This window comes from Maniola jurtina, chromosome 6 (assembly GCF_905333055.1).
Source record: "Maniola jurtina chromosome 6, ilManJurt1.1, whole genome shotgun sequence".
Classification (NCBI taxonomy): domain Eukaryota; kingdom Metazoa; phylum Arthropoda; class Insecta; order Lepidoptera; family Nymphalidae; genus Maniola; species Maniola jurtina.
In genome coordinates this window covers 2,803,434-2,828,070 of record NC_060034.1, presented here as the reverse complement: position 1 = coordinate 2,828,070, position 24,637 = coordinate 2,803,434, and the positions used below count along the sequence as shown (strand labels likewise).

The 24,637-nt window shown below is 40.0% G+C and overlaps 1 protein-coding gene across 1 annotated transcript in view; it reads right to left on the bottom strand.

Moving 5' to 3' along the window:
• The window catches only part of LOC123865924 (nephrin-like), a 198,704-nt gene that overhangs the window by 160,703 nt on the left and 13,364 nt on the right, over positions 1-24,637 (bottom strand). Inside the window, exon 2 of the mRNA XM_045907145.1 lies at positions 10,762-10,966. Coding sequence (XP_045763101.1) covers positions 10,762-10,858 — 97 coding nt within the window. The 5' untranslated portion in view covers positions 10,859-10,966. The remainder of the gene's footprint in view (positions 1-10,761; positions 10,967-24,637) is intronic.

Here is a 24,637-nt window from a genome sequence, read left to right as displayed (position 1 = left end):
AAACAACCATGTCCGGTAAGTATCTGCGTCAGCCGGAAGGTTAGGACGCCATGTTGGCGCCCCAGCCAATCCTCCATGACAGGCCTTACCGCCGCTATCGTGGCATGCCCTGCGCTGGGATTATCCAACCGCTCCCTCCATTCCACTAATAAGACCCCTCGGAGCTGGGAGCGATGCCGCGCATATTCTTGGGGCATCGGTAACTCACCCCGCCCGCGCACCTCTTTATTCCACTGGTACAAGGAGGCGAGAGATTTTGCCTCAAGATCCCAGGGTGGACATCCGGCAAGGAGGCTCGCCGCCTCGAAGGAGATCGTGCGGTACCCCCTTATTACCCTGACGGCCATCGATCTTTGCGGTCTCCGCAATATTGCGACGTTGCGGTCCGTCAGAGCTTCCGCCCACACAGGAGCCCCATAAAGGGCCATTGAACGCACGATCCCAGTGTAGAGCTTCCGACAGGAGGCGTCTGGACCACCGAGATTGGGCAGCAACCGAGCAAGCGCTCCCGCAGCTCCCATCAATTTGGGTAGAAGGTGCCTGAAATGTGGCCCAAAATTCCACCGGCCGTCGAGGATGAGTCCCAGATACTTCATTGTTGACTCGACGTCGATGCGAACGCCACCCACGATGATGTGGGATCCCGAAGGTGGCGCGCGTCGAGGGCCATGAAAGAACATCGCCTCCGACTTGTTAAGCGCCACCTCGAGACCCAGGCGCCGGATCCTCCCTACGACCTGTGCAACCCCAGCGGTTGCCAACAATGTCGCCTGCCGGTGTGTCTCGCCACACGCCGTAACCAGCGTGTCGTCAGCGTAGCAAGTGACACCGACGCCGGGCAGGAGTGCCCCGCGCAGCACCCAGTCGTAACCAATGTTCCACAGGAGTGGTCCCAAGACAGACCCCTGCGGAACACCGCACAAGCACTCTCGCCGACCCCAGCCATTCCGACCCGGGTACATGACCGCCCTATCCGCCAGATAAGCCCCAACCACAAGACGGAGGTTGTTTGGTACGCGATGGTAAACAAGCGCCTCCCTGATACAGCTCCAGGGTAAGGTGTTGAAGGCGTTCGCGATGTCGAGAGAAACCGCCAACACCACCTCGCCCCGGAAAACTGCTTCCTCCGCCAAGGTTCTCACGCGCATGATTGCGTCCACTGTGGAGCGCCCCCGGCGAAAACCAAACTGATTGTCCGCCAGGTCCGGCCCCACACTCGCCAAGTGCTGGACGAGGCGATCCGCTACAATTCTCTCGAAGAGTTTTGCCATCTCGTTCAACAGCACAATGGGCCGATATGCAGACGGAGTATCTGCCGGGCGCCCCTTTTTCTTCAGCAAGACCAGCTTTCCGACCTTCCAACTAAGTGGAAACTGGCCCCGCTCCAAGCACGCGCTAAAGAGACTTAAATCTACCGCCAACAACAAGAAAAAATAAAAAATAGTGAACAAATATTTCAACATGGTAAAATGCGGGGCCTGTGGACGATTTTTATCAGCGACAGCTTCGGATGCAGTCTCTTGCAAATGTACTTCAAGTTACCATCGAGCCTGTGTCGCGCTGGCTCCCGGCGCCGACGTCGATCCTGCCTGGAGCTGCCCGGAGTGCAGGAAGGGTCTGAGGCAGATTAGAGGATCGGAGACGCCCGTAAAAGGATTCAGTCCCATGCCGGACGCAGGCAGCACGGACCAGCTCAATCCTGGGCCCGCGAGTGATGCGCCAATGGAAAGTGGGTTAGCAATGGAGCTGCGTTTGTTCCGTGAGGAAATGCGGGCTATGCGTGACGAATTTCGGACCTGTCGTAAGGATATGAGCGATATTAAGGCTTCCCTACTACTATGTACACATAGATTAAATAGTGTAGAATCAAAAGTAGAATTACTTGAAAAAAACATGACAAATAACAATCAATCAGCTGCAGACTTCTCTAAGCTGGAGAGCATGGTGTCCCAGCTAAAAAGCGATATCAACGATCGCGATCAGGATTTACTGGCAAATGACATAGAAATAACAAATGTAGCGGAGATGCCCGGGGAAAACCTTATGCATATACTATTAACCGTCGCAAATAAGATTAGTGTAAAACTAGAGGAGCGGGATGTGGTCAGCGTATCTCGTGTCGGTGGGCACCTGCGCGCGGACAGCCCCCAGGGCCCCGTGCCGGTCCGTCCGCGCCCCATCGCAGCTCGCCTGGCCAACCCGGCTCTCAAGGCTGAGCTGCTGCAGAGCGCGCGCGTCCGCCGCGGCGCGACCACCGCGGACTTGGGTCTGTCTACTGCACCACGGAGGTTTTACATCAACGAGCGTCTCACAAAACAAAATCGTGCTTTATTTCGGCAAGCCCGTGATGCTGGCCGCGGTCATAGCTGGAGGTTTGTCTGGACAAAACGAGGTCGAATTTTTGCTCGCCGCGATGAAGAATCGTCGGTGTGTCATATCAAATCAGAGGAAGACATTAATAGATACATTCTACGAAATGAAGTGGGTAAATAATGATCTTGCCAGTAGCCTATGTTTTTATGTGCTAACTTTGATGTTATACTACTTACATTTGCATACCAAAGTGTCTAATATAAGAAGTTATTATTTTATCTTAGAAAATTTGTTAACTTGGAAGCAATTTTTAAAACCGCATTGTAATCTAACAACCATTATTATAAATAACTTAAAAATATGTTATATTTGGAATATTTTTATAAATAATGTACCAAAACTATTCTACTTTATGTCTTGCATAGTTGTCTTTAGGTTTGTTTATGACAAAATATTAACACTTTCCCAATTTATTTTTATTAACGTTATGGCCTTATATCACATGCGATTACTATGTAAAATTATAAAATTCTCTAAACTATATTTAGTCTATAAAATAAATCAGAAGGGCTGTACCTTTTTCTGTACTGTAATATTGTTACACTTCATTAAACCGAAAATCACTTTTTTATTATTGATATGTTCAAAATTGTGTTACCACTTAAAATACTATAATATTATAATTTTAGAAATATTACTTCTGTTAATAGCTCACTACACTATAATAATCTGTTCTACTATACTTAATCTATTACTTTTTTACTTCTTACTTTATTGCTGTAAACTAACTTGTGTATTATGTATTACTGTGACTCATTATAGCCTGTGTGTTGTGGTACCAAAATGGAACATTCAAATAATATTAACCAATATTATGATATTTCCTTGCAGCTGTTTACTACTTATTACTAATACAATAATGACTATTATATACTATACAATATTATTATACTATATAATATTATATGCTAATAATAATTTATTTTATATTTTATACAGACTTATGGTAATAATATTATTAAAAGAAAACTATTTAAATGTTTTATTTTATTATTTTTATATTATTAAAAGGTAATAACAAAACTAATAAGTTATTAGTGGGTTTACTAAATCCAGGATCTTTAGGTACATCTCATGACGAGTTTATCGTTGCAATGCAGACTCACGGAGTGGACATAATGGCTATTAATGAGACGTGGTTAAAGGAGGGCGAAGACTGTCGCGCGCCAAAGGTACCTGGTTACAAGTTATGTCATATCCCGCGGCCGTCTAGCGTGCGCATGCGCGGAGGCGGAGTAGGTTTTTATGTTCGGCGAGGTGTGAATGTTAAACTTTGTGCTCACCCGGAAAGCCCTCCGGTGGAACAGATGTGGCTGGCGTGTCAGTTTAAAGGTTTAAAGCTTATCATTGGTACGGCATACCGTCCGCCTTGGCTCGATGCAACTATTTTCATAGATGCTTTGACTGCTTCGGTAAGTTCGTTTTCGAACTATGATCATACTATTCTACTGGGTGATTTCAATATTGACATGTTACAGCCCGACACTGCAAATTTCAAGAAGCTGAGTGACTTTTTAAGATACTTGAATCTTACGCAGTATGTCACGGATCCGACACATTTTACAGACCATAGCTCAACCCTTTTGGATCTCATTTGTGCAGATATTAGCATCTCAAATATCCACATTGATTTTATCCCCGACTTGAGTAGGCATGCATTTGTGAAGTGTGAAGTTGATGTCGTAAATACCAAACGAGTACCCAAGAAACTCACTTTTCGTTCATTAAAAAATATAGACAAGGACTTATTTGATGTACATCTTAACCAAATAGAATGGGATCTCATTATTGGCATGCAAGATGTAAATACCATGCTTGAGACCTTTAATTCATACATTTTATTGTTATTTGATGTCCATGCACCACTGAGAACTATTACTATTAAAGAGGAATCTTACCCATGGATCACTCCTACTATTGTACAAATGATGAAATTACGTAATGATGCACATGCAAAGTCACGTCTAGACGCTAGCTGTGAAGTTAGCAAGAAGTATTATAAAGATCTTAAGCATATAGTTAATACCGCTCTCTATAGGGAAAAGGAGGCCTTTCATAATCATTATATAAATAAATACATTAATGATTCAAAACTATTATGGAAAAATCTCAGAAAATACGTTGTTCCAAAAAGCAATACTTCTGATGAGGATATAATAAATACATTCAAAGATCCAAACATTATAAATAATCATTTCCTAGACATACAAGTGCATAAAAATGTCAAAGAAACTGATATTGTTTATTATAAAACGAATACTTTTGGCAATTTTAAGTTTAAGCTTCACTGTGTTACAGAAGGTGAAGTAAGAAAAATCATAAGTTCTCTGAGATCGAACGCTACTGGGATCGACGCGATATCATTAGATATGATTTTATTAACCTTACCCACAATCCTAAGCGTTATAACTGCAATTATAAATCGGTCAATTGAAACGGGTGTTTTTCCGAAAGCCTGGAAAACTGCAATAGTCAGACCGATTCCAAAAAAAGCGAATGTCACTACTCTCAAAGAATTACGTCCTATCAGTATTCTTCCCTGCCTATCAAAGATTCTTGAAAAAGTTATCTGTGAGCAGCTGACTAAGTACGTAGAGAAGCATGATATTCTGCCTGAGCGACAATCTGGTTTCAGAAAAAATTGTGGGACTGCCACCGCTCTGATTGATGTTGTCGATAATATACTAGCGTCACAAGATTCCGGTGAAGTGAGTTTGCTTGTACTACTAGATTTCTCGCGTGCCTTTGACACCATCAATACAACCTTATTGCTCGCTAAGCTGTCGTTCTATGGCTTGGACTCTAATTCCTTGCAATGGTTTGCAAGTTATCTCAATGACCGCTCTCAGTTTGTACAGTTGCGACATTCTAATGGCCATACTGTAGATTCGACACTCAAACCAGTGACTAACGGCGTTCCGCAAGGATCTATATTAGGACCCCTTTTGTTTATTATATACACAGCAGATATCATTAAGAGTATAAATAACTGTAATTACCATATGTATGCTGATGATACACAAATATATACATCCTTTAAACTAAGTAATATCTCTCAAGCTGTAACTTTAATTAATGAAGACTTGGAAAGTATTGCAGACTGGTCGGATTCAAACCAGCTCGTTCTAAACTGTAGTAAGACGAAATACATGTTTCTCGGAACTCGTCAGAGTATAGCAAAAATTCCTCTCAATGCTCCTCCAGTGTGCGTCAGAGGTGAAGTGCTGGAACGGACCACAGAAGCTAGAAATCTGGGAGTTCTGATTGACAGCGAACTTCGATTTGAGAACCACATACTTCAAGTAGCCCGAACCTGTTTCTATAAACTTAAAATTCTTTACCGCGTACGTAAATTTCTTACCACTGACACTCGCCTCAAGGTTTGCGAAGCATTAATTCTCTCCAGATTGAACTACGCCGACGCCCTGTATGGTCCCAGGTTGTTAAGTCGCACTCAACGGCTTGTTCAGCGAATTCAAAACGCCTGTATACGATTCTGCTATAATGTTCCTCCAAGATCGCACATCTCGCCCTACATCAATAAAGGAAACCTGCTCAATATGAAAACCAGAAGGGAGTTGCACTTGGCCTCGTTACTGTTTGGGGTGATACAGTCTCAAAAGCCTCACTACCTCTTTAATAAGATCGAATGGGCCAAAAAGACCAACACTCGCTCCAACAGAGTCTGGACTCTAAAAACTCCTCATCATGTAACCGCAGCATTTCGTGGTAGCTTTAAATATGCCGCTACGAAATGCTGGAACAACTTGCCTCCTCCCCTGCGCGATGTAAGCAAATCAAAAACATGGTTCAAATCAAATTTAAGAATTTTGTTATTGCGTCAGCAAAAGGGTGAGGAAGGCGCTTAGTTCAGGTCCTCCCACATCTTTATTCTACTTTATTTTATTATATACCTACTTTATCATTAAATTATTGTACTAACCCTATATCTACTAACCACATTATTTATTTTGTATTGTATTTGTATTTTGTATATTGCATTCTATAGGTAGTTACCGTCCGAAACTTCTGGCTTCACGGAAGACCAGCGCTGTGCCTGCGTTCCCCACACAGGCGCAGCAAATGCTGAGTGGAGTCCATTTTGGCACCACACACCACGCGTCCCATTTTATATTTTATTTATTTTAAGTTATTGTTGGTACCAAATAAACAGTTTTTCTTTCTTCTTCTTTCTTTCTTCTTTCTAGAAAATCGGTTCAGCCGTTTGAAAGTTATCAGCTTTTTTCTAGTTACAACCTTCACTTGTCGGGGGTGTTATAAATTTTTAATTTACACTTGTTTTAAAAGCGGCCTCAGTGGGCTCGTGAGGCAATTCTAACTTTTTGGAGTAATATGTGTTTTAAGAAGACTTGTTTTAACGATGAACAAAAACATTGTAAACGAGAAAACTGCATGCCTGATACCTATTCTAAATCCAATCTGCACTTGGCTACCGCGAGCCTGGTAGACCATGACCTAAATTCTTCTCATTCTGAGAAGAGATCCATGGTCAGTAGTGGGCCAACGAGGAGAGAACTTTTAACGAGGAGGCCAACGTTTTTTTGATTCTTATTTTTCCATGGACTTTGTTTTTTTTTTCAACTTCCCAATATAGATCAACGAGTAGATATGTAGTAGTAACAAGTTACCAAACCTGTCCCTTTCAACTTTGCACCTCTAACTTTGTATTTTTTTTTAATAGCTGTCAGACGGACAAATGGACTAGATATATATTTTTATTCAAATAAACTTTTACAAGAGAGTTCCTACCGAGACGAACCAGCAAGAAACTCGGCGGTTCCTAGTTTTTACAGAACCCTAAAAATATGTGTTAACATTTGGTATAGAGATAGCTTGCATCCTGCGTAGACCGTAAAATATCACCGAAGTCGCACGGGATATGAAAAAAAATTAAATTCAGGCAGATAAATTCGCTTGCAGGAGTTAGTTAAACATACTCATAAGGCTTTCGATCTTCCACAACATTACTCCTGTAATGTAAATTTGTCGTAAAATAGAGTTTATATCAGGTCGCCATACTACACAGTACATGCACCTACGAGCTACGGGGCGCTTGAAAATACAAGCCGATAAATCGAACACGTGAACCCTGCGCTTGTCATTTTGAAGTGCTTTATATTCCCCTGCGGGTAAAATATTATGTATTTTTATTGCAAAATAAAAACACACTGCTAATAGATAAAGAGATTGTGGTTATTTTTTCGTAGAAATACGCAAGAAATATGTACAATATTTAAGTAGCTGTAAGAAATAATCAATGTAAGAGTACCATCTTTTTTGAATGTCATTTTCCTCTAAACGACCCTTTTTCGGGTTCCGCAACGGGACCCTATTACTAAGGCTCGGCTGTCCGTTATGAATATAGTACAGGGTTGTGGTACAGGGTCAAAATACACCGAGTGACAGACAGTAACAGTTTTATATTATATCTATTGCTATCTATCTATCAGTAGTTGGGCTCCAGTGTTGTTTAACTTTACCTTGTATACTACAGTCCCTTTATAGGGCTCCGTACCTGAAAGGTGCCGATGGGAGCTTATTACTAAGCCTCCGTACGTTCGTCCGTGTGTCTATCAGGCAGCGGTCTGTAGCTCGTGAACCGTTATAGGTAGAAAAACGTAATTTTCACAGAATGCAATTTCTATTGCCGCTATAACAATAATAAAAATTTCAAAATGCCTGCCATGAAAATTAAAAAGTGTTATTTCTTGTACGATGTTACAGAACCCTTCGTGGGCAAATCCAATTCGCACTTGACCGTGTTTATTCAAGAATTTGATTACAATTCTGCATCAGCTCTTGAACTATAATCGATTCTGTTTACCGGAGGATGCAAGGTGCATTTTTAAGTGAATAAATCGAATCCGAAAGGAGAATAATAGCTTAGGGCGTGAACGGTAGAAGATTTGTTGTGCATATTCAAATATTTTCGTGCGGAATTCTAAAAGTAGGTGTAAGCTGGGTCTTCAAATGCATGCCATTACTGCGTACGTGATCTTGTGTACGCGGCATTATTTTGAATTTTATGGTGTTTGAGTATGCAGTAGTATTTTACGAGTTTTCGGTATGCAAGCACGATGCAGATTTGTGCATTGAAAAGTCTACATGTCCTGAGGATACTCCGGTGTCGGAATAAAAAGTACGTTGGGTGTGTTTCAGAAGATTCGTGTGATGGTATTATGACGTGTGGTAGTGCGTATTACTTGTTTCGTTGGTTGCTTTTCCTGCATGTTTAGTAGTGAGAGACTAGGCGATGCATTCCGCATGTTGTGCATTGTTATATATAAATTTGTTTATTTATAAATTTTAGTGAATTAAGCTTGTTAAGTATATCTAATTATAATATTGAAGCTAATTTATGTTTTTTTTCAGATTTCCTATTAATAGCGCATACTGATTGGTACTTATTGCTTCAATTTATTTCATAACGCACCGGAAACCGGACATCCGTCTCAAAATCTTAAAATTTCGTGGGACAACCAAGATTTAGTACTTAACCAAAAAGGCGCTCAGTTAGATAAATGTGAGAATTCAGTATTTCAATATGTGATTGTTAAGCTTATCTTAAAACGAAGTAATGAATGCTCTTTATTTTCATAACAACGTATAAAATGCGTTTAATATAAAAATGACCCCTCAAAGTTATGCCAGCGAACTAACATAAAAAATAATATTACAGACTGGGCATACTCTCTACGAGACAATTTGAACTTTATCTCTTAAAAGATGTGGTTTAAAATACAATAGCAACACGGGCACTTTTTTCGCCAAAATGATAATACAAACACAAAACAACCGACGATGTATTAATAAAACTTTCGAGAGCCGTGGCTGTACTAAAGGCAGAATTCAAACGCGGTGCTTTGTTTCAATTCATTTGGAATTCAGGACGTGTCGTGTCCGAGGGCCAGTGTTATGTCGTAATGTACAGATTGTATGAAAAGTTGCTTTGAAGAAAAACACCGTTTCAACGTCAAAGTTTTGGGTTTCTGAATTTGTGTTCGGAATATTTTCTCTTTATGTTTCATGATGAAATATCGGATGAGGTTACCATTTCAGTATCATAACTTCTACCTTGTTAAAGTAACTTGAAAACTTTTTAAATCAAATTTAAAAATAACTCATAATATTCATCTATAAAAGACTGAAATAAGAAAATAAAAAAATGTTTTTAACTTATCCGCCCCAGCTTAGCAGTCCTTAAATTGGTCCAGCAAGACGTCGGGCGAGTTTCCATACTTAATAAATGTCGTCGACATTCATACACGCACTGTATTACCTACCAATCTGTGTTTCCCACCAATTACAATTCGGGTATCTTTAAAAATAATGTGAATAGGCATCTTCTAGGTAAACGCGTCCCATGTTAGGCCACGTCATCACTTTCCATCAGGTGTGTTTGTGGTCAAGTACTTGTTATAGTGAATTTTTTTTAAATATTGACATGACATGAACCAGTCTTATAATTCTTGTGATCAATCATTTTACTAATATTAAGATTATTATGTATTACAAAAATATATTACTCGTATATTAATATTTGTACAAAAATATCTCAGTATAATTGTATTTCAAAATGTTCTCTTCAGGCTTAATAAAGGTGGGTGAGTACTGAGTATGTTATTTTTTGCGAATAAAAATAAAAGCGTGTGCCCAATTGTATTTGCTTAGCTGTGGAGCACATTTCCACAAAAAGAAAATGGAAAAGCAGCTCCGGCAACAGCAATGCGGCGATTTCTACCTGTGCCAATTCAAATTGTGCCGTCGCTTCGTTGGTTCCTGAGAAATTGTGTTCAGTTTCTACACCCTTTTTTCTTTATTTTGCACTGCATCGACACTGTCGCTTTCAATACCAATGATCTATTGGACCATTGCCTATTTTCCACTTCGAATTATTGATTCGATTTAAATAAAAAATCTGTTTTTAATTTACGATCTGGTTTTTATTTATTCAGAACTTTCATTTCTTACTTATACTAAACTTATAGGGAAGTTCATTTGTATCGGTCGACAGCAACTGTCAGACTTTCAACCGACTAATTTCCCTGATCACCTATTTTATTTTTTTATTAGGGTTCAAAAGGAAAAAGGATCACATCGTTGTCTGTCTGTATATTTAGCACCTTTCTTGCCTATTCTTACGGTTATTAGCCTTCAATATAATAGCTTTAGGTATAGCTCAGCTTCCTTATTTCTAAACACAATCTCATGTAATGTTTTTGTAGGATTTATGTTATCTACTGTCTCGATAATAAAAAACTTCAATAAAGTATGGGCATTTTATTGAGTATTTATTCACCGTCTGAATACCGTACCTAAAAATTTGGCTTCCCACAAAGAAGATCGACGTATTCAAATAAAATTTACCTGCTAGTATAGTACTCTGAGTGGCAGACGGCGAAGGGGACACTGCGATCATGAGGAACGCCAACAGAGTCCGTTCCGTATACCACACGGGGCGCATCGCGCTTAGTCTCTAACTAGCATTGGTCATTCAACATCTATTTACACTGTACGATAAAGATCTCCGATCGAGTCGAATTCGTCGCCCCAACGTTGGTATGGTCCAAATCTGAAACAAGGAAAATTATATTAGAAAAAACCTACTAATACTTTCTGAAATCAATTAATATACCTAAACTGGATGATGCCCGCGACTTCACCGGTGTGGATTCAAGATTTTTGGAATCCCGTGGGAATCCTTTGATTTTCAAGGTAAGAAAGTAAGAAGCTGGCGTCCATCTGTAGGATACAAGCCACCTCTTTACCAAGTAGGTACCTACCTAAGTACATGACACCCAAAACTTCATCCACGTGGAAAGTTTTGTAAAAACCCCGTAGATTTTTTGGAATAAAAGTAGCCTAGATCTATCCCCGGGATGCAATTTATACCTGTATCAAATTTTGTCAAAATCGGTTAAACGGCCTTAAAAAGCTAGTAGACCGACAGACAGATACACTTAAGCATTTATAATATAATATACAGGTTATGATAATTATTACACTAAAATAGCATAGATTGATAAGATATGTATCAGGAATAGGCGGAGCTTTTTTGGTGTATTTTTAAGTAATTGTATACAACCACTCCATTTCCGTAAGTTCGTGATTTTCCTCAATAATAAACTACTTAAACTTTAAAGAATTATGCTAATTTCAATGAACAAAGCTTATATAATTCAGTAGAAAGAAGCAATACAAGAGACTTATGAAACCCGTTGTGGAAAGCTTTATAGCTCGTTTAGACTAAATAAATATTGATAAAACGGAAAACAGCAAAATCTAAGTTTGGATGTTTTAATATGTAGATTTTCAAAGAAACAGAAATGGAACACTAAATAGTAAATAAGCTTAAGAGGGGTCTCTCCGTCACTCGCTCCATACAAACGTAGTTCCAATTTCATTTGAATACTAAGCAACCAAAGTCCATGAAATTCTGCAGACATATTCTAGAAACTAATATCTATGCCTGTGGTTTCATAGTTACGCGGTCTTAAAAATTTACATACAAATCTTTGAGCCCCTATAATTTTAAAACGACATATTTTTAGAAAACAGATATTAGTTTCTAGAATATGTCTGCAATATTTCATGGACTTTGGTTGCTTAGTATTCAAATGAAATTGGAACTACGATTGTATGGAGTAAGTGACGGAGAGAGCCCTGTTAATAGGCCATGTATAAATTACAACCAATCTGTGCATAGTTAAACTATTTTTTTTAATTTTTCATTTTAATTGTACTAATTAAAGACGTTTATTTTAATCTATTTGACCTTTTGTGTCAACCTTTGGCTATTTAGGGTCGCATGACTTGTTAGCTCAAAATTGATACCAATTAGTAAGGGTCAGGTCATAAACATTGAATTAATAAACTTGGATAGAGGCCCTGTATAGTCTACCTATTACAGTTTTGGATAACCTTAAATAAGTTTTGACCTTCTGCTCCAAGGCCTAATTGGGTGCGGAGTGTCTCGCCAATCGTTGGCTGAGACGGTTCTCTTCTTCTCTCTGGGCTGGTTTCCGCACTTAAACGTTTCCGTCTGTTGTGGGCTGAATAAACCTGAGACGGTTATTTGATTAGAACAGTTGAGACATTGAATTTATTTCACAAACGTTCTTTGTCTTTATCATTTTATAGAGATAAGAAATTTACTGAAGAATTACTCATACTATCTACATTTAAGCAAGTAGGCAATGTTAGTAACAGGTACAATACCGACATTGAAAAAACTGGACAGTTGACTTAAATGATTTTGATAATAATAATATTATCTCTGTATTTTTCAGCAATTTTACTGGAATCAAGTCACGTAAGACCGTGGCGTGTAGAAATCCCTACAAGAGAGGTAAATTCGTCAGTAGTCTATTGGTTAATGATTTTGATGATTTTGTGATGATACAGTCCTACTGGTTCGTTAAATTGCTGACGGCACGGCTATGCCAGTAGAGTGGTAACTAGCCACGACTGAAGCCTCCCACACGACTAGTTGAAAGACAATTTTGGGAATTATGAATTTTCGAAATTGCCCTTGCCGAAAATCGAATCCGACACTCCCTAGTTAAAAGGTCATAGCGTTCGACCCTGCACCAGGAAGATGATCAGAACCTTAGGTAGGAAATAGTTACTTATCGCAGCTATTTCTTTTGAAATACAACTCGGACTTGGCTTAAGATAGCAAAAGTTTAAAGTCTAGGGGCTGTCGTAAATCCTTAAAAGATAAATGCGACCGACTCAGAGTTATCTGGGTGAATCATTTATAATTCGTGACTGCAGCTGTTAGTGCAGCGTTCATCCGTTAATCTTGATTTGCAAACACTTGACTTTGTGGAGTTTGCTCTTTGTCTACCTTTCCATTTATACAAAGAAATCTACGCAGTGATACAACAAAGTTTGTTAACAACAAGTGTAAATTAAAAAATTTTAACACCCCCACAAGTAAAGGTTACAGTAACTAGAAAAGTGCTGATAACTTTCAAACGGCTGAACCGACTTTCTCGGATTATAGCTAAGAATACTCTCGATCAAGCCACCACAGTCAACCACCAGCCAAACAAAAAAAAAACGAAATTAAAATCGGTTCATTAGTTTAGAAACTACGATGCCACAGACAGATACACAGATAGATATACAGATACACACGTTAAACTTATAACACCCCTCTTTTTGGGTCGGGGGTTAAAAAACTAAAAATAAAACGAAATCCATAAAAAACCAAATCTATTCTATTCAAATCTAATACTGCATACAACTTGACTGCGTCGTTAGTCTACAGTCTAGACTCTAGTCACTAGTGCTTTGACTTTAAATTGACTTGGGAATGTATGACTTCGAATGACGAAAATCCTCAGTTTAATTCCTGGGTCGGATCAAAAATAGGTATAAAGGTTTCCGGTCAAGAAATTTTCTTAGGGAGTTGGCAGTTTCACCCCCGTGTCTAGAAGTGTACATTAAGCTATCGGTTTCTCCAGCCATCCCGTTGTAATGAGAGTGAGGGAACAGAGAGCGCATCTGTGTTTGCACACAAACTAAACTTGTGCTTTATATCTCCCACCAATTGTAACCCTGACCCTTAAACTCGGAACACCCTTATTTTAAGGCCAATGAAGTGTTCCACAACCGTTATCATTGTATAGAGCTAAAAATTGTAGGTGATAAGTAACATAAATTGCATAAAAGATAAAGGCGACACAGACCAAATTATCTAAATGACCATTAATAATTCCTGAGTGCAGCTATTAGTGTCACAGCGCTGTTGACTTTGTAAAATTAGCTCCTTGATGAAAGAATAAATGAGGTTTATTCATTGCGATGAAATGTAAGGAGCGAAAAATCGACATCCAAAACGAAACCGATAGCTTTTTTCACCTTCCATAAATTTATTATTGGACTCTAAACATGTTACTAGACACTAGTAGAAAAGACTTTACTTCATGTCTAGGACTCTGCAAAAAAATATTCAAAGTCAGAACTTATGAAAAAAAATCAGGTGGCGAAACAAATTGTATAAAAGATAAAGGCAACACAGACCGAGTTATCTGAATGAACCATTAATAATTCCTGAGTGCAGCTGTTAGTGTCACAGCTCTCATCCGTTAATCTTGATGAGCCCTACTGTTGACTTTGTGAAATTAGCTCCTTGATGAAATAATAAATGAAGTTTTTTCATTGAGGTAAAAATGTAAGGAAAGAAAATTGACGACATTTTTCTTAGTATTACGGGTTTCTAGCGCTTTGTAATAATAGGTCTAAGTATTAAGTGACAACTTTGGACTTGACGGCAATTTAGTCTAAAAGTAGACTTCCTTGAGTCGGTCACGGCCGAAGGGACTACCTTACTCACTCACTGACTGACTGATTTTCACCCAACTCAACCCTTTAGACCTCGAAAACTGAAACTTTGCACAGAAGGTTTCCTTTATAATGTAGGTTAGGAATTAGTCCAGATTTTCGAAATTCCCACATAAGGGAAGTTACGGGTGTTGACGCAACAACGAAGGACCGTATAAAATATAATAAAATGTGGAAATAGGTCTGTTCAGATACCAGAGGTTCCCAAAAATCTACAGCCTACAATAACAACTACCACTTACCGCTTGTATTGGAACGTCCAATGTCACCAGAGGCACTTTTGGATGAGCACGGCACAGCACAATCGTCCACCGGTGGGGTAAAATGTGGGATTAGAGAGTTTTTGTAGTTTTTAACACGCACGGCGCGAAAAAGGGAGCTCTGAACAGCAGTTCGTCACGGACGCAGATTAGTAATTCATTCCTCTTCTTCGCGTCACATTGGCGCTAGTGACGCAAGATGGACGATGGTCGACCAATCAGAGACCACCGCATCACAACACGGTAGTGGCTATGTATTGCCAGCTGTAGATCTAAGAAAACCACTAGCTTGACTGAACACACCCCCTACCGAAACCATAAAAATGGTTTCCTACCAGTGAGGAAAAATAAATATTTAAATAAACATAAATATAATACAAATAAATAAACTAGTAAGCCCTAAACTAAAAACAAGAGAGATATAATTAAGATTCTAAAGTTTATAATAATGAACTACGAGATTTAGTTAACATAAGGTAGAGGGCTTAACTTATTAACTGGTCGTTGCAACCGACTCTTCTGCGTGCGTAAAGTTACACAACGAACCACACCATCGGGACCGGGATGTAGGGCCTCTATTTTGCCCAACGGCCAATGGCAAGGAGGCGCGTTGTCGTCTTTAATAAGTACTAAGTCACCCACATTAATATTAATATTTGAGGTGAACCACTTTGCACGCTGTTGAAGCGTGTTTAAATACTCGCGACTCCATCGCTTCCAAAATAATTGCGAGCTTTTTTGAAGGTATTGCCAGCGCGACAATTTGCTGATCGGCTCAAGTTCAAGTTGATATTCCGGCACGGCCGTTAAACTTTTGCCTATCAGAAAATGACCGGCTGTCAACACATTAAATTCATCCGGATTATCGCTTGACGGCAATGGACACAGAGCCCGGGAATTGAGGATTGCTTCGACTTTACAGAACACGGTAGCAAGTTCCTCAAAGGTTAAGTATTTATCACCAACGCTTCGCACTAGGTGGTACTTTGCAGACTTAATTCCAGCCTCCCACAGCCCGCCCATATTTGGGGCACTGGCTACGTTGAACCTCCAGGAGATTTGTCTCTGTGCGCACCCCGCAGTGATATCTTCGTTATCTCGCAAAAATCGCTGCACTTCGTTTAAATGTTTGCTGGCAGCAGAGAAATTTGACCCGCGATCTGAGTACAGGACCGAGCAGAGCCCTCGGCGTGACGTCATTCGGTCCAGACTCGCGAGGAAACAATCAGCTGACAAGGAAGATAAAACTTCCAAATGCACAGCTTTTGTGGAAAAGCAGATAAACAATGCTAAGTAAGACTTAGTTATCTTTGCATTTTTACGTAAACTTTCCTTAATATAAAAGGGACCCCCGATGTCTACCCCTACATGCTCGAATACCTTTTGAGGCATGAGCCTGGTTGGAGGCAACGGAGCCATCTCAGGTTGCAATAAAGGTGGTTTGTTTTTGAAACAAGCCTTGCATTTAGCTAAGACGGATCTAATTAGGCGACGAGCCGATAGTATCCAAAAGTTTTCCATGATTAAACTTTGAAGCGCGCGTGGCCCGGCATGTAAATATTTTTTTTGACAATATTCAATGAACAATTTTGTAAACAAACTATCCTTCGGTAAGAGACGAGGATGTTTCGCATTATACGGCAACTCGGAGTAGGTGATACGACCCCCTACCCTGAGAAAGCCCCTGGAATCGAGAAAAGGTGAGAGTTTTTTAAGTGAAGTAATGACTTTTTTATTTTGCGATAAACGATCGAGTTCGTCGGAGAAGTGAACCTCCTGTACCAATCGGATCAGTGAGTCCTGAGCTGAATTCAATTCTTCCGTAGTTAAACTCTTGGAGTGAATAGAAGTGCGTATTCTATTGCGCCATCTCAGAATCCACGCCACGGTTCTTTGTAATTTGGAATAAGTTGAAAATCGATTCAGCAGTCTATCGCTAAACTCCCTTTTAGATTCAGTATGATTGTCACATAATTGTTCCGAAATTAGATTTTGGGTCGGCTTTAATTCAGGAGGTTCAGATTCCTTTTCCTGAATGAAGACCGACACGGGCCAGTCAGTCGAGGGACTATACAACCACGCAGCGCCCTCTAGCCACCGATTACGTTCGGAGACTAGTTGAGACGGGGACACGCCGCGCGAGCAACAATCGGCTAAGTTATTTTCGCTGCTAACATGACGCCAAGTATGAGGAGGTACGACCTCTGTGATTTGTGCAACACGGTTACACACAAACGTTTTTAATTTATAGGCGTCCATGTTAAGCCATGACAATACGATTGTCGAGTCAGTTAAACATGTAATGTTATTAATTTTAACTCGTGTTAGATTATCCCGAACGAACGTTATTAATTTGCTAAGAAGCACGGCTCCCATTAGCTCTAATCGGGGAATCGTCATAGGTTTCACCGGCGCCACTTTAGACTTGGCGGTCACTAAGCGAACCTTGACGTTGCCTCGTTCATCATTCGATACGACGTAGATGCATGCAGCGTACCCGCGCGATGACGCATCGCAAAAACCTACTAACTCGCATTCAGTTTGTCCAGGCAGCAGCATGTGACGCTCGATAGGTATGTCCGCTAGTCGCGGTAGTTCCGAAATGAAAGTCGACCACCGGTTACCTATCTCGCACGGTAATGGATCATCCCATCCGATACCTAACTTCCATAAATCCTGCATTATTAATTTAGCAAGGAAAGTGCAAGGTGCAATGAATCCGACGGGGTCATAAATAGAAGCTAATAATTTTAGGACCGACCGTTTGGTCAGAACGGGGTCTGTTTTAGTTATGGCGAAAACGAAATTGTCGGACTTAGGCGTCCAGGTTAAGCCAAGCACCTTTATGGTACATTCGTTTCCGTCTTTCATAAATGTCAAAGGGCATTCCCTATGATCCGAAGGAACTCGATTCAGCAATTCTGAGCTATTACTCGTCCACTTTTTTAATAAAAACTGACCGCTTTCAAATATACCTATAAGTTGGTCTTGCACCGTGCACGCCTCCTCGTAGGTATTACAAGAATATAAGACGTCGTCCATATAAACTCCTTCTCTAATCACCTGCGCGGCGAGGGGGAAACGTTCCTCTTCGTCGCGAGCTAGCTGAATCAACGTACGTATGGCGAGAAAAGGTGAACAACTAAGTCCGTAGGTAACAGTTTTTAATTCATATAATTTAATTGGTTCAGTGGGCGATGATCTATATAATATGTGCTGATAGCATCTATCGCTTTCCTTTAGTCTTATCGCTCGGTACATCTTACAAACGTCACACACGAGACAATAATTGAAAAGACGAAAGTTGAGAATAATGGCCGAAATATCACGGTAAAGTTTCGGCCCAGTTAATAATATATCATTAAGCGCTAGATTATTTTTAGAACGACTGGAACCGTCAAACACGACGCGAAGAGGCGTCGATGATGAGCTAGGTCTTAAAATACTGTGATGAGGAATTATATATTTACTAGGAGACGCTCCTACGTATAACTCCATGTGGTCTAAAGCCTCGTATTCCCGCATAAAATCTGCATACGCTTGCTGCAAGACAGGTGTGCGCGCTAGTTTACGTTCGGTATACAGCAAGCGGCGCTCGGCGATGGCGTATGACTCACCGAGCTCCGGGTGACCGGGCGCGAGCGGTAAAGGTACGACATAACGTCCGTTCGATTCCCGCGTGTGCTCTTTAACGAAAATCTCTTCGGCCAGTTGGTCGAGAGGGTTTATGGAGGGTGTGCACGGCACCTCCTCGATTGTCCAAAATGCACGTAACGCTTGGTCTAGTGATTCACCCTCTGACACAGACAAACAATAATTTTGAGACCTTTCCCGTGGATCCTTTTTGTCAGTAACGAGTTTACCACTAATCACAGAACCAAATACAGTCTCGATTACGCTAGGTATATCGGAATTAATAAACAACGGTTTATTTGTTACAATTTGCGACACTATTTCGTTCCCTAAAAGAATATCTACCCGCGCTTTTTTATAAAATTGAGGATCAGCTAATTCGAATTTATCGTATTGATTTATTACTTCGCGCGGGAAGTTAACATTAGGCATGTCACCGGCGAATTTAGTTACGACGACCATGTTTAACGTAAACTTAGGACAGTCCTGATGCCGCGGTTTTATGGTACACGTTACCATACCTTGGTTTTTAATAAATTCCCCGCCAAGGCCGGAGATCGAAAAAGGACACTTTTGACGCGGGAGTCCCAAACGTTGGGCACACTCTGATGTAATGAAGGACGTCTGCGCCCCGGAGTCTATGACTCCTCTGCAGTCTTGAAATTGTCCGCTGAAATCGAGAATGTGTGTCCGCGCCGTTCCTAATACTACGCCGTATTCACTAAGAGAACACAGCGCTTCATGCGCTGGCACCGAGTCACTCACGGAGTGAGACGAAGACACGAGCGCTTGTTGCCCATACGATGAGCTGGGCTGCGCGGGTGGGTTTGACGGCACGGCCGAGGTGCCCACAGAGATCGCGCGACCCTGGTCTTTGTGAAGGAGATAATGGTGAGAGCCCATACAAACCCCACAGGTCATAGAACTATTACAGATCTGGTCATGCTTCTTTAGGCAATTTACGCATAATCTTAAAGCCTTGACACGGTCAATCCGCTCCTCGACTGGTAATTTCCTAAAAATGTCACACCGATATATCATGTGTCCCAGATTACAATGCGGGCAAACTAACCTATTTTTATTGTCATCTGACTTATTAATACGGGAGGTAGTCAGAACCGATTTTGACGTTTGTCGCGAATTCGAGTTTTGATTGCCTTTGTTGTTATAAACTTGCTTAGCTTTAGACTGCGTATTTGTATTAGCAGAAGTACTCGGAAACACGTGATCCAGGACTTTAATTTGCTTATTAACAAAGTCAATTGTTCGCTAAATTTCGGAATAGTTTTCTGATCCCTACTTTCTTCAAATAACTTTTTTGTATGAGGATCAAGGCCACGCAAGGCTAAATGACACATTAAATAATCATCTAAGTTTTCGATCCGAAGCGCTTGAATCGCTTTAAGTGAGTGATCAAACGTTTCAATAAATAAAGTAAGATTTGCACTTGTATCCTTATGCAAAGGAGTGAAATTTAACATTTTGTCGAGATACCGACCCGCAAGTGCCCTATTGTCCTGATATTTTTCTAACAAGCTTTGCCACACTAGCGGGTAATTAGCAGCGGTAATAGGTAGCTTCTTAACAAGGTTAAGCGCATTGCCTTTTACACACGAAAGCAAATAATGAAACTTATCGATGTCTGTAAAGTCTCGGCTATGTACGAGAGAATAAAACGTATCATAAAATGTGGTCCAATTCTCCAACTCACCGTCAAATTCAAATAACCTTAATTTTGGAAGCGACGGTTTGGTCTGGTCACTTTTCAACGACATACTGTTGGTTTCTTTAGCTCGGTATTTTCGAGCAAGCAAACTACAACTTTCGTATAAACTATCAAAGGCATCTAATTGAGTTGTAGTTAGCTTCATACCGGGTTTTAATTGCATGTCGATTTCCAATATTTCCATGACCGTGTTTTCGAATTTTGTTCGAACACTGTCTAACTCGGAGAACTGAGCCAGAAAACTTTGCATCTTATTGGCATCATCTTTGACCGTTTTCGCGTAATCGTATAATTTTTGTGCTTTTCCGAATAGGTACTCTTTTTTAAAATGCAAAGTTTTCAATTTCAACTCCAGTTTCTCTGTAATGGTCGGTTCGGCCATCTTTGATTCACCGGCGCGATACTACGAGTACCCACGCACGCAGAAGAATATCGTTGCGACCACGTTGCAACTAGCAATTAATTACGAATTATTATTGATTCTAATAGTGAATATACGTAAAATATATATAAATATTAATATTATAGTATAAAATAGATATATTTATGTAAATTATTGAATAAATAAGAGAAATATTTCATACAATCAAGGTTATGACAAGGTTATCACTGGTTTATTTTTTCAAAATATAGCCTTAATCCGGGTCCGAAGGCCAGAAAATGTTGACGCAACAACGAAGGACCGTATAAAATATAATAAAATGTGGAAATAGGTCTGTTCAGATACCAGAGGTTCCCAAAAATCTACAGCCTACAATAACAACTACCACTTACCGCTTGTATTGGAACGTCCAATGTCACCAGAGGCACTTTTGGATGAGCACGGCACAGCACAATCGTCCACCGGTGGGGTAAAATGTGGGATTAGAGAGTTTTTGTAGTTTTTAACACGCACGGCGCGAAAAAGGGAGCTCTGAACAGCAGTTCGTCACGGACGCAGATTAGTAATTCATTCCTCTTCTTCGCGTCACATTGGCGCTAGTGACGCAAGATGGACGATGGTCGACCAATCAGAGACCACCGCATCACAACACGGTAGTGGCTATGTATTGCCAGCTGTAGATCTAAGAAAACCACTAGCTTGACTGAACAACGGGTAGTAGTTAGTGGCTTAAATGCGCTTAGTCTTACAAAAAGAAGACGTACCAATTCCTTATTCGAATATTAGACACATAGCTAGAGATCACCAAAAATGAAGAAGTGTTTTAAATAAATTACCTATTCAAAACTGGTATAAATTCTTTAAAGGCTCCTCCAACATTGTACGCCTTTCCTAAGTGACGAATTAATAATTCGCAGCTGCTGTTGTCGCCGAGTTCACCCGCTAATCATAATTAGCTCTGACTGTTGACCTTTAGGATATAGCTCCCTGTCTAAACGGAAACCAAACAGATAAAGGAAAACATAATCATCGTTGAGAAAAAATATTTCGAAAATATCAAAAATAAGGACAGCCAGAAAAAATAAAAAATTGATGTTTCGGTTTCGATAAAAAATTTATGAGCTTGATAATTTTGAATTCAATTTCAAATCAAATTGAATATATTGACTGAATAAAGATGTATCTATTACGTATAAATCCTTATTAGGTGTAAATCCTTTAATTACGTCGCAACGTAACAAAAGATTGACGTGATTTTAGAAAGGATATGGATATGTATAGATAAAGATGAGAATTACATAAGCTACGTTCTTTTCCGGAAAATCAAAGAGTTCTCACGTGATTTTTAAATAGGTAGGTACTCAAACCACTAGCCAAGTCACGGACATTGGCTAGTATAGTTATATAGATGTTCAAGTTAACTATCTATTAAATAAAACTTCCAAAATCAGAAACAAGATTCAGTTCAAAACGTTTCATCATAACCCGTCCTACAATATTTAATTGCTCCGTCAAACGACAAAAACGCCCGCATGGCGAGGGTTGCTCACGAAATTTCAATTTCCTGTCCCTTTGGTTGAAGAACGACCCCACTTTTGATCTGCCGATAATTTTATGTACAATTTTAATCAAGCTGTTATTAACAGCACTTCGCTATGGAATAAAATTTTGCAGAGTAAAACGGGTCGCTTGGACCCGTCAAGTTATGTCCAGTGAGATAATAATATTGCTAGAGGCGCAAACCTTATACTCCGGCATCAAAAAAGCACCTACTGATGATTAAACGAAAACATAAGCTTAGAGCCAATGAATATTTGGCAGTGCTGGCTGCTGGAAGTTATTTGGCACGGCCAAATATTCATTTAAAATACCTTTTAATAAAAATACAATTATTCTGCTACTAATTAAGTTTAGCCTTTAAACTTAACTGTTATAATGGGTTACATTTTTTCCCTCTATGGAAAGGAGATGGTATAGCGTTTGAGCTTAAAGATTGTATGTGTGTTTGTTTGTGTGTTTGTGTGCTTCTGCGTTGTTTTTGGTCACCATTTTTTTCAAAAAATTACTTCTGACAACAATTTATTAATTATAAATTTCTAAAATGACTCTGCTGGGAATCAAAACCGGACCTTTTCACTTATAAGACAAAATCATCAACATTGCGCCAAAGAGGTCATTACTACCTCTAGTAATAATAATAAGTAATGTCCTTCCAACCGAATTTCAGCCACGGCGGCCAAACTCTGTAGTACAAAGTGTGTGCGCAAACACAGGTGCATTCTCTATTTCCTCACACTAATAGTCTGGTGGAATGGAAATCCGACACGACCGGAGAGACCAGGCGCAGAACCGACGGCTTTACGTGCTCTACGAGGCACACGGCCAATTTTCTAACTCCGGACTAGTACTGAGAATTTCTTAACATAAAAACCCAATACCTACATAATTATTTTTTACCCAACCAGAGATTCGAACCCAGGACCTCATCATCCGCAGTCAAACATGCTTACCACTAGACGTACGAGGCAGTTTCTCTAGCATTATAGCAGCAACTCTCTGTACTTCAATAGAGAATAAAATTTGAAGAGAAAAAGGGTCGCTCGGACCCGTCGGTTACATCAGCGTTGTTTCTATTTGAAAAGGGACGTTGAAGTGTCATACAGAGTAAATGGGGGTTGTACTAAATCCGGGTCATCAAGTGCTTCAAAGTTTACGGCTATCCCTCGGAATCTGAGGGTTATAAATTATAATATTAGGGCACGTGACCTAAAATGATTTAATATTAATACATTTTGATAGCTTTTCCCGTAGCTTTGTCTGCTTGGATTAAGATGTTTTGAAGATCTTTTTGGTGTTTAGGGGGTTGTTGTTTATTAAGGGTCTACGTTATACGAGTAGCTATCTCCATCTAGTAGACGTTGGGATCCCAAAATGCTGGAATAGCGATATCGTACCGGAAAACGCATCGTTAGAAGGCTCCCTATTGAGAAGACGGATGATTGGGGTTTTTTTATGATTCATTTATTACATATCTATTTTTTTATGATTTCACGTCACCATAGCCTACCATTTGACATACCATCGATTCATGATCGAACCGAGAGTTCCCTCACTCTAGTTCACTCCGACATGGTGCACTACAGTAGTTCAGTTACTACTACCACAGTTAACGACAGTTAGGGAACCTCAGGGAGCTCTCACAAAACGTCAAGACTTCAACGTCACTGGCAGGTATCAAATTTTAGTAGGTATACGTCTACTTTTGACCAGGTAGCCCTATTTGTCGCCATAGCTTAATATATGACATAATATCATTGATCCAAGATCAAACCGCGTGTTCCCTCACTCTAATTCACTCTGCTACTACGTCGAAATAAAGGTGAAGTATAGCATAATGAAAAGAACAGTTACTTTTTCACCTTTTTTATTAGACTTCCTCAAAATAATGTTACGTATTTTATCACGCTGGGCAACATTTTTACTTCGTACGTACAACCTTTATGGAAGAGGCGGTGAAGACAATTTATTCTTCAATATCAATCTTATACATACTGATGGAAAAACATAATTCAATTTGGCTGCTTCTTCCCGTAGCTCTGGGTCCCTCCACAATTGATAATGTAAAGCGTGGATTTTGTTTTTGCCCAGAGGAGTGATCTAAAAAACGCGTTTTAGGCAAATTCGCAAGCGGTTAAAACAATTCTGTCTTCGTTTATAGAGATTTTTTCTTTTTGAAATTTGAAGTTCTTATTATTGAGGGCTGCCAAACAATACTTTTTGACGTGACAACGTCTTATAATTCGATAGAGCCAGCTGCACGCACGAAAAACATGACTCATGCGGCGTTGCCTCGCTCTGAGGCGTTCCATGTAAGGCTTGAAGTGCAAGCGA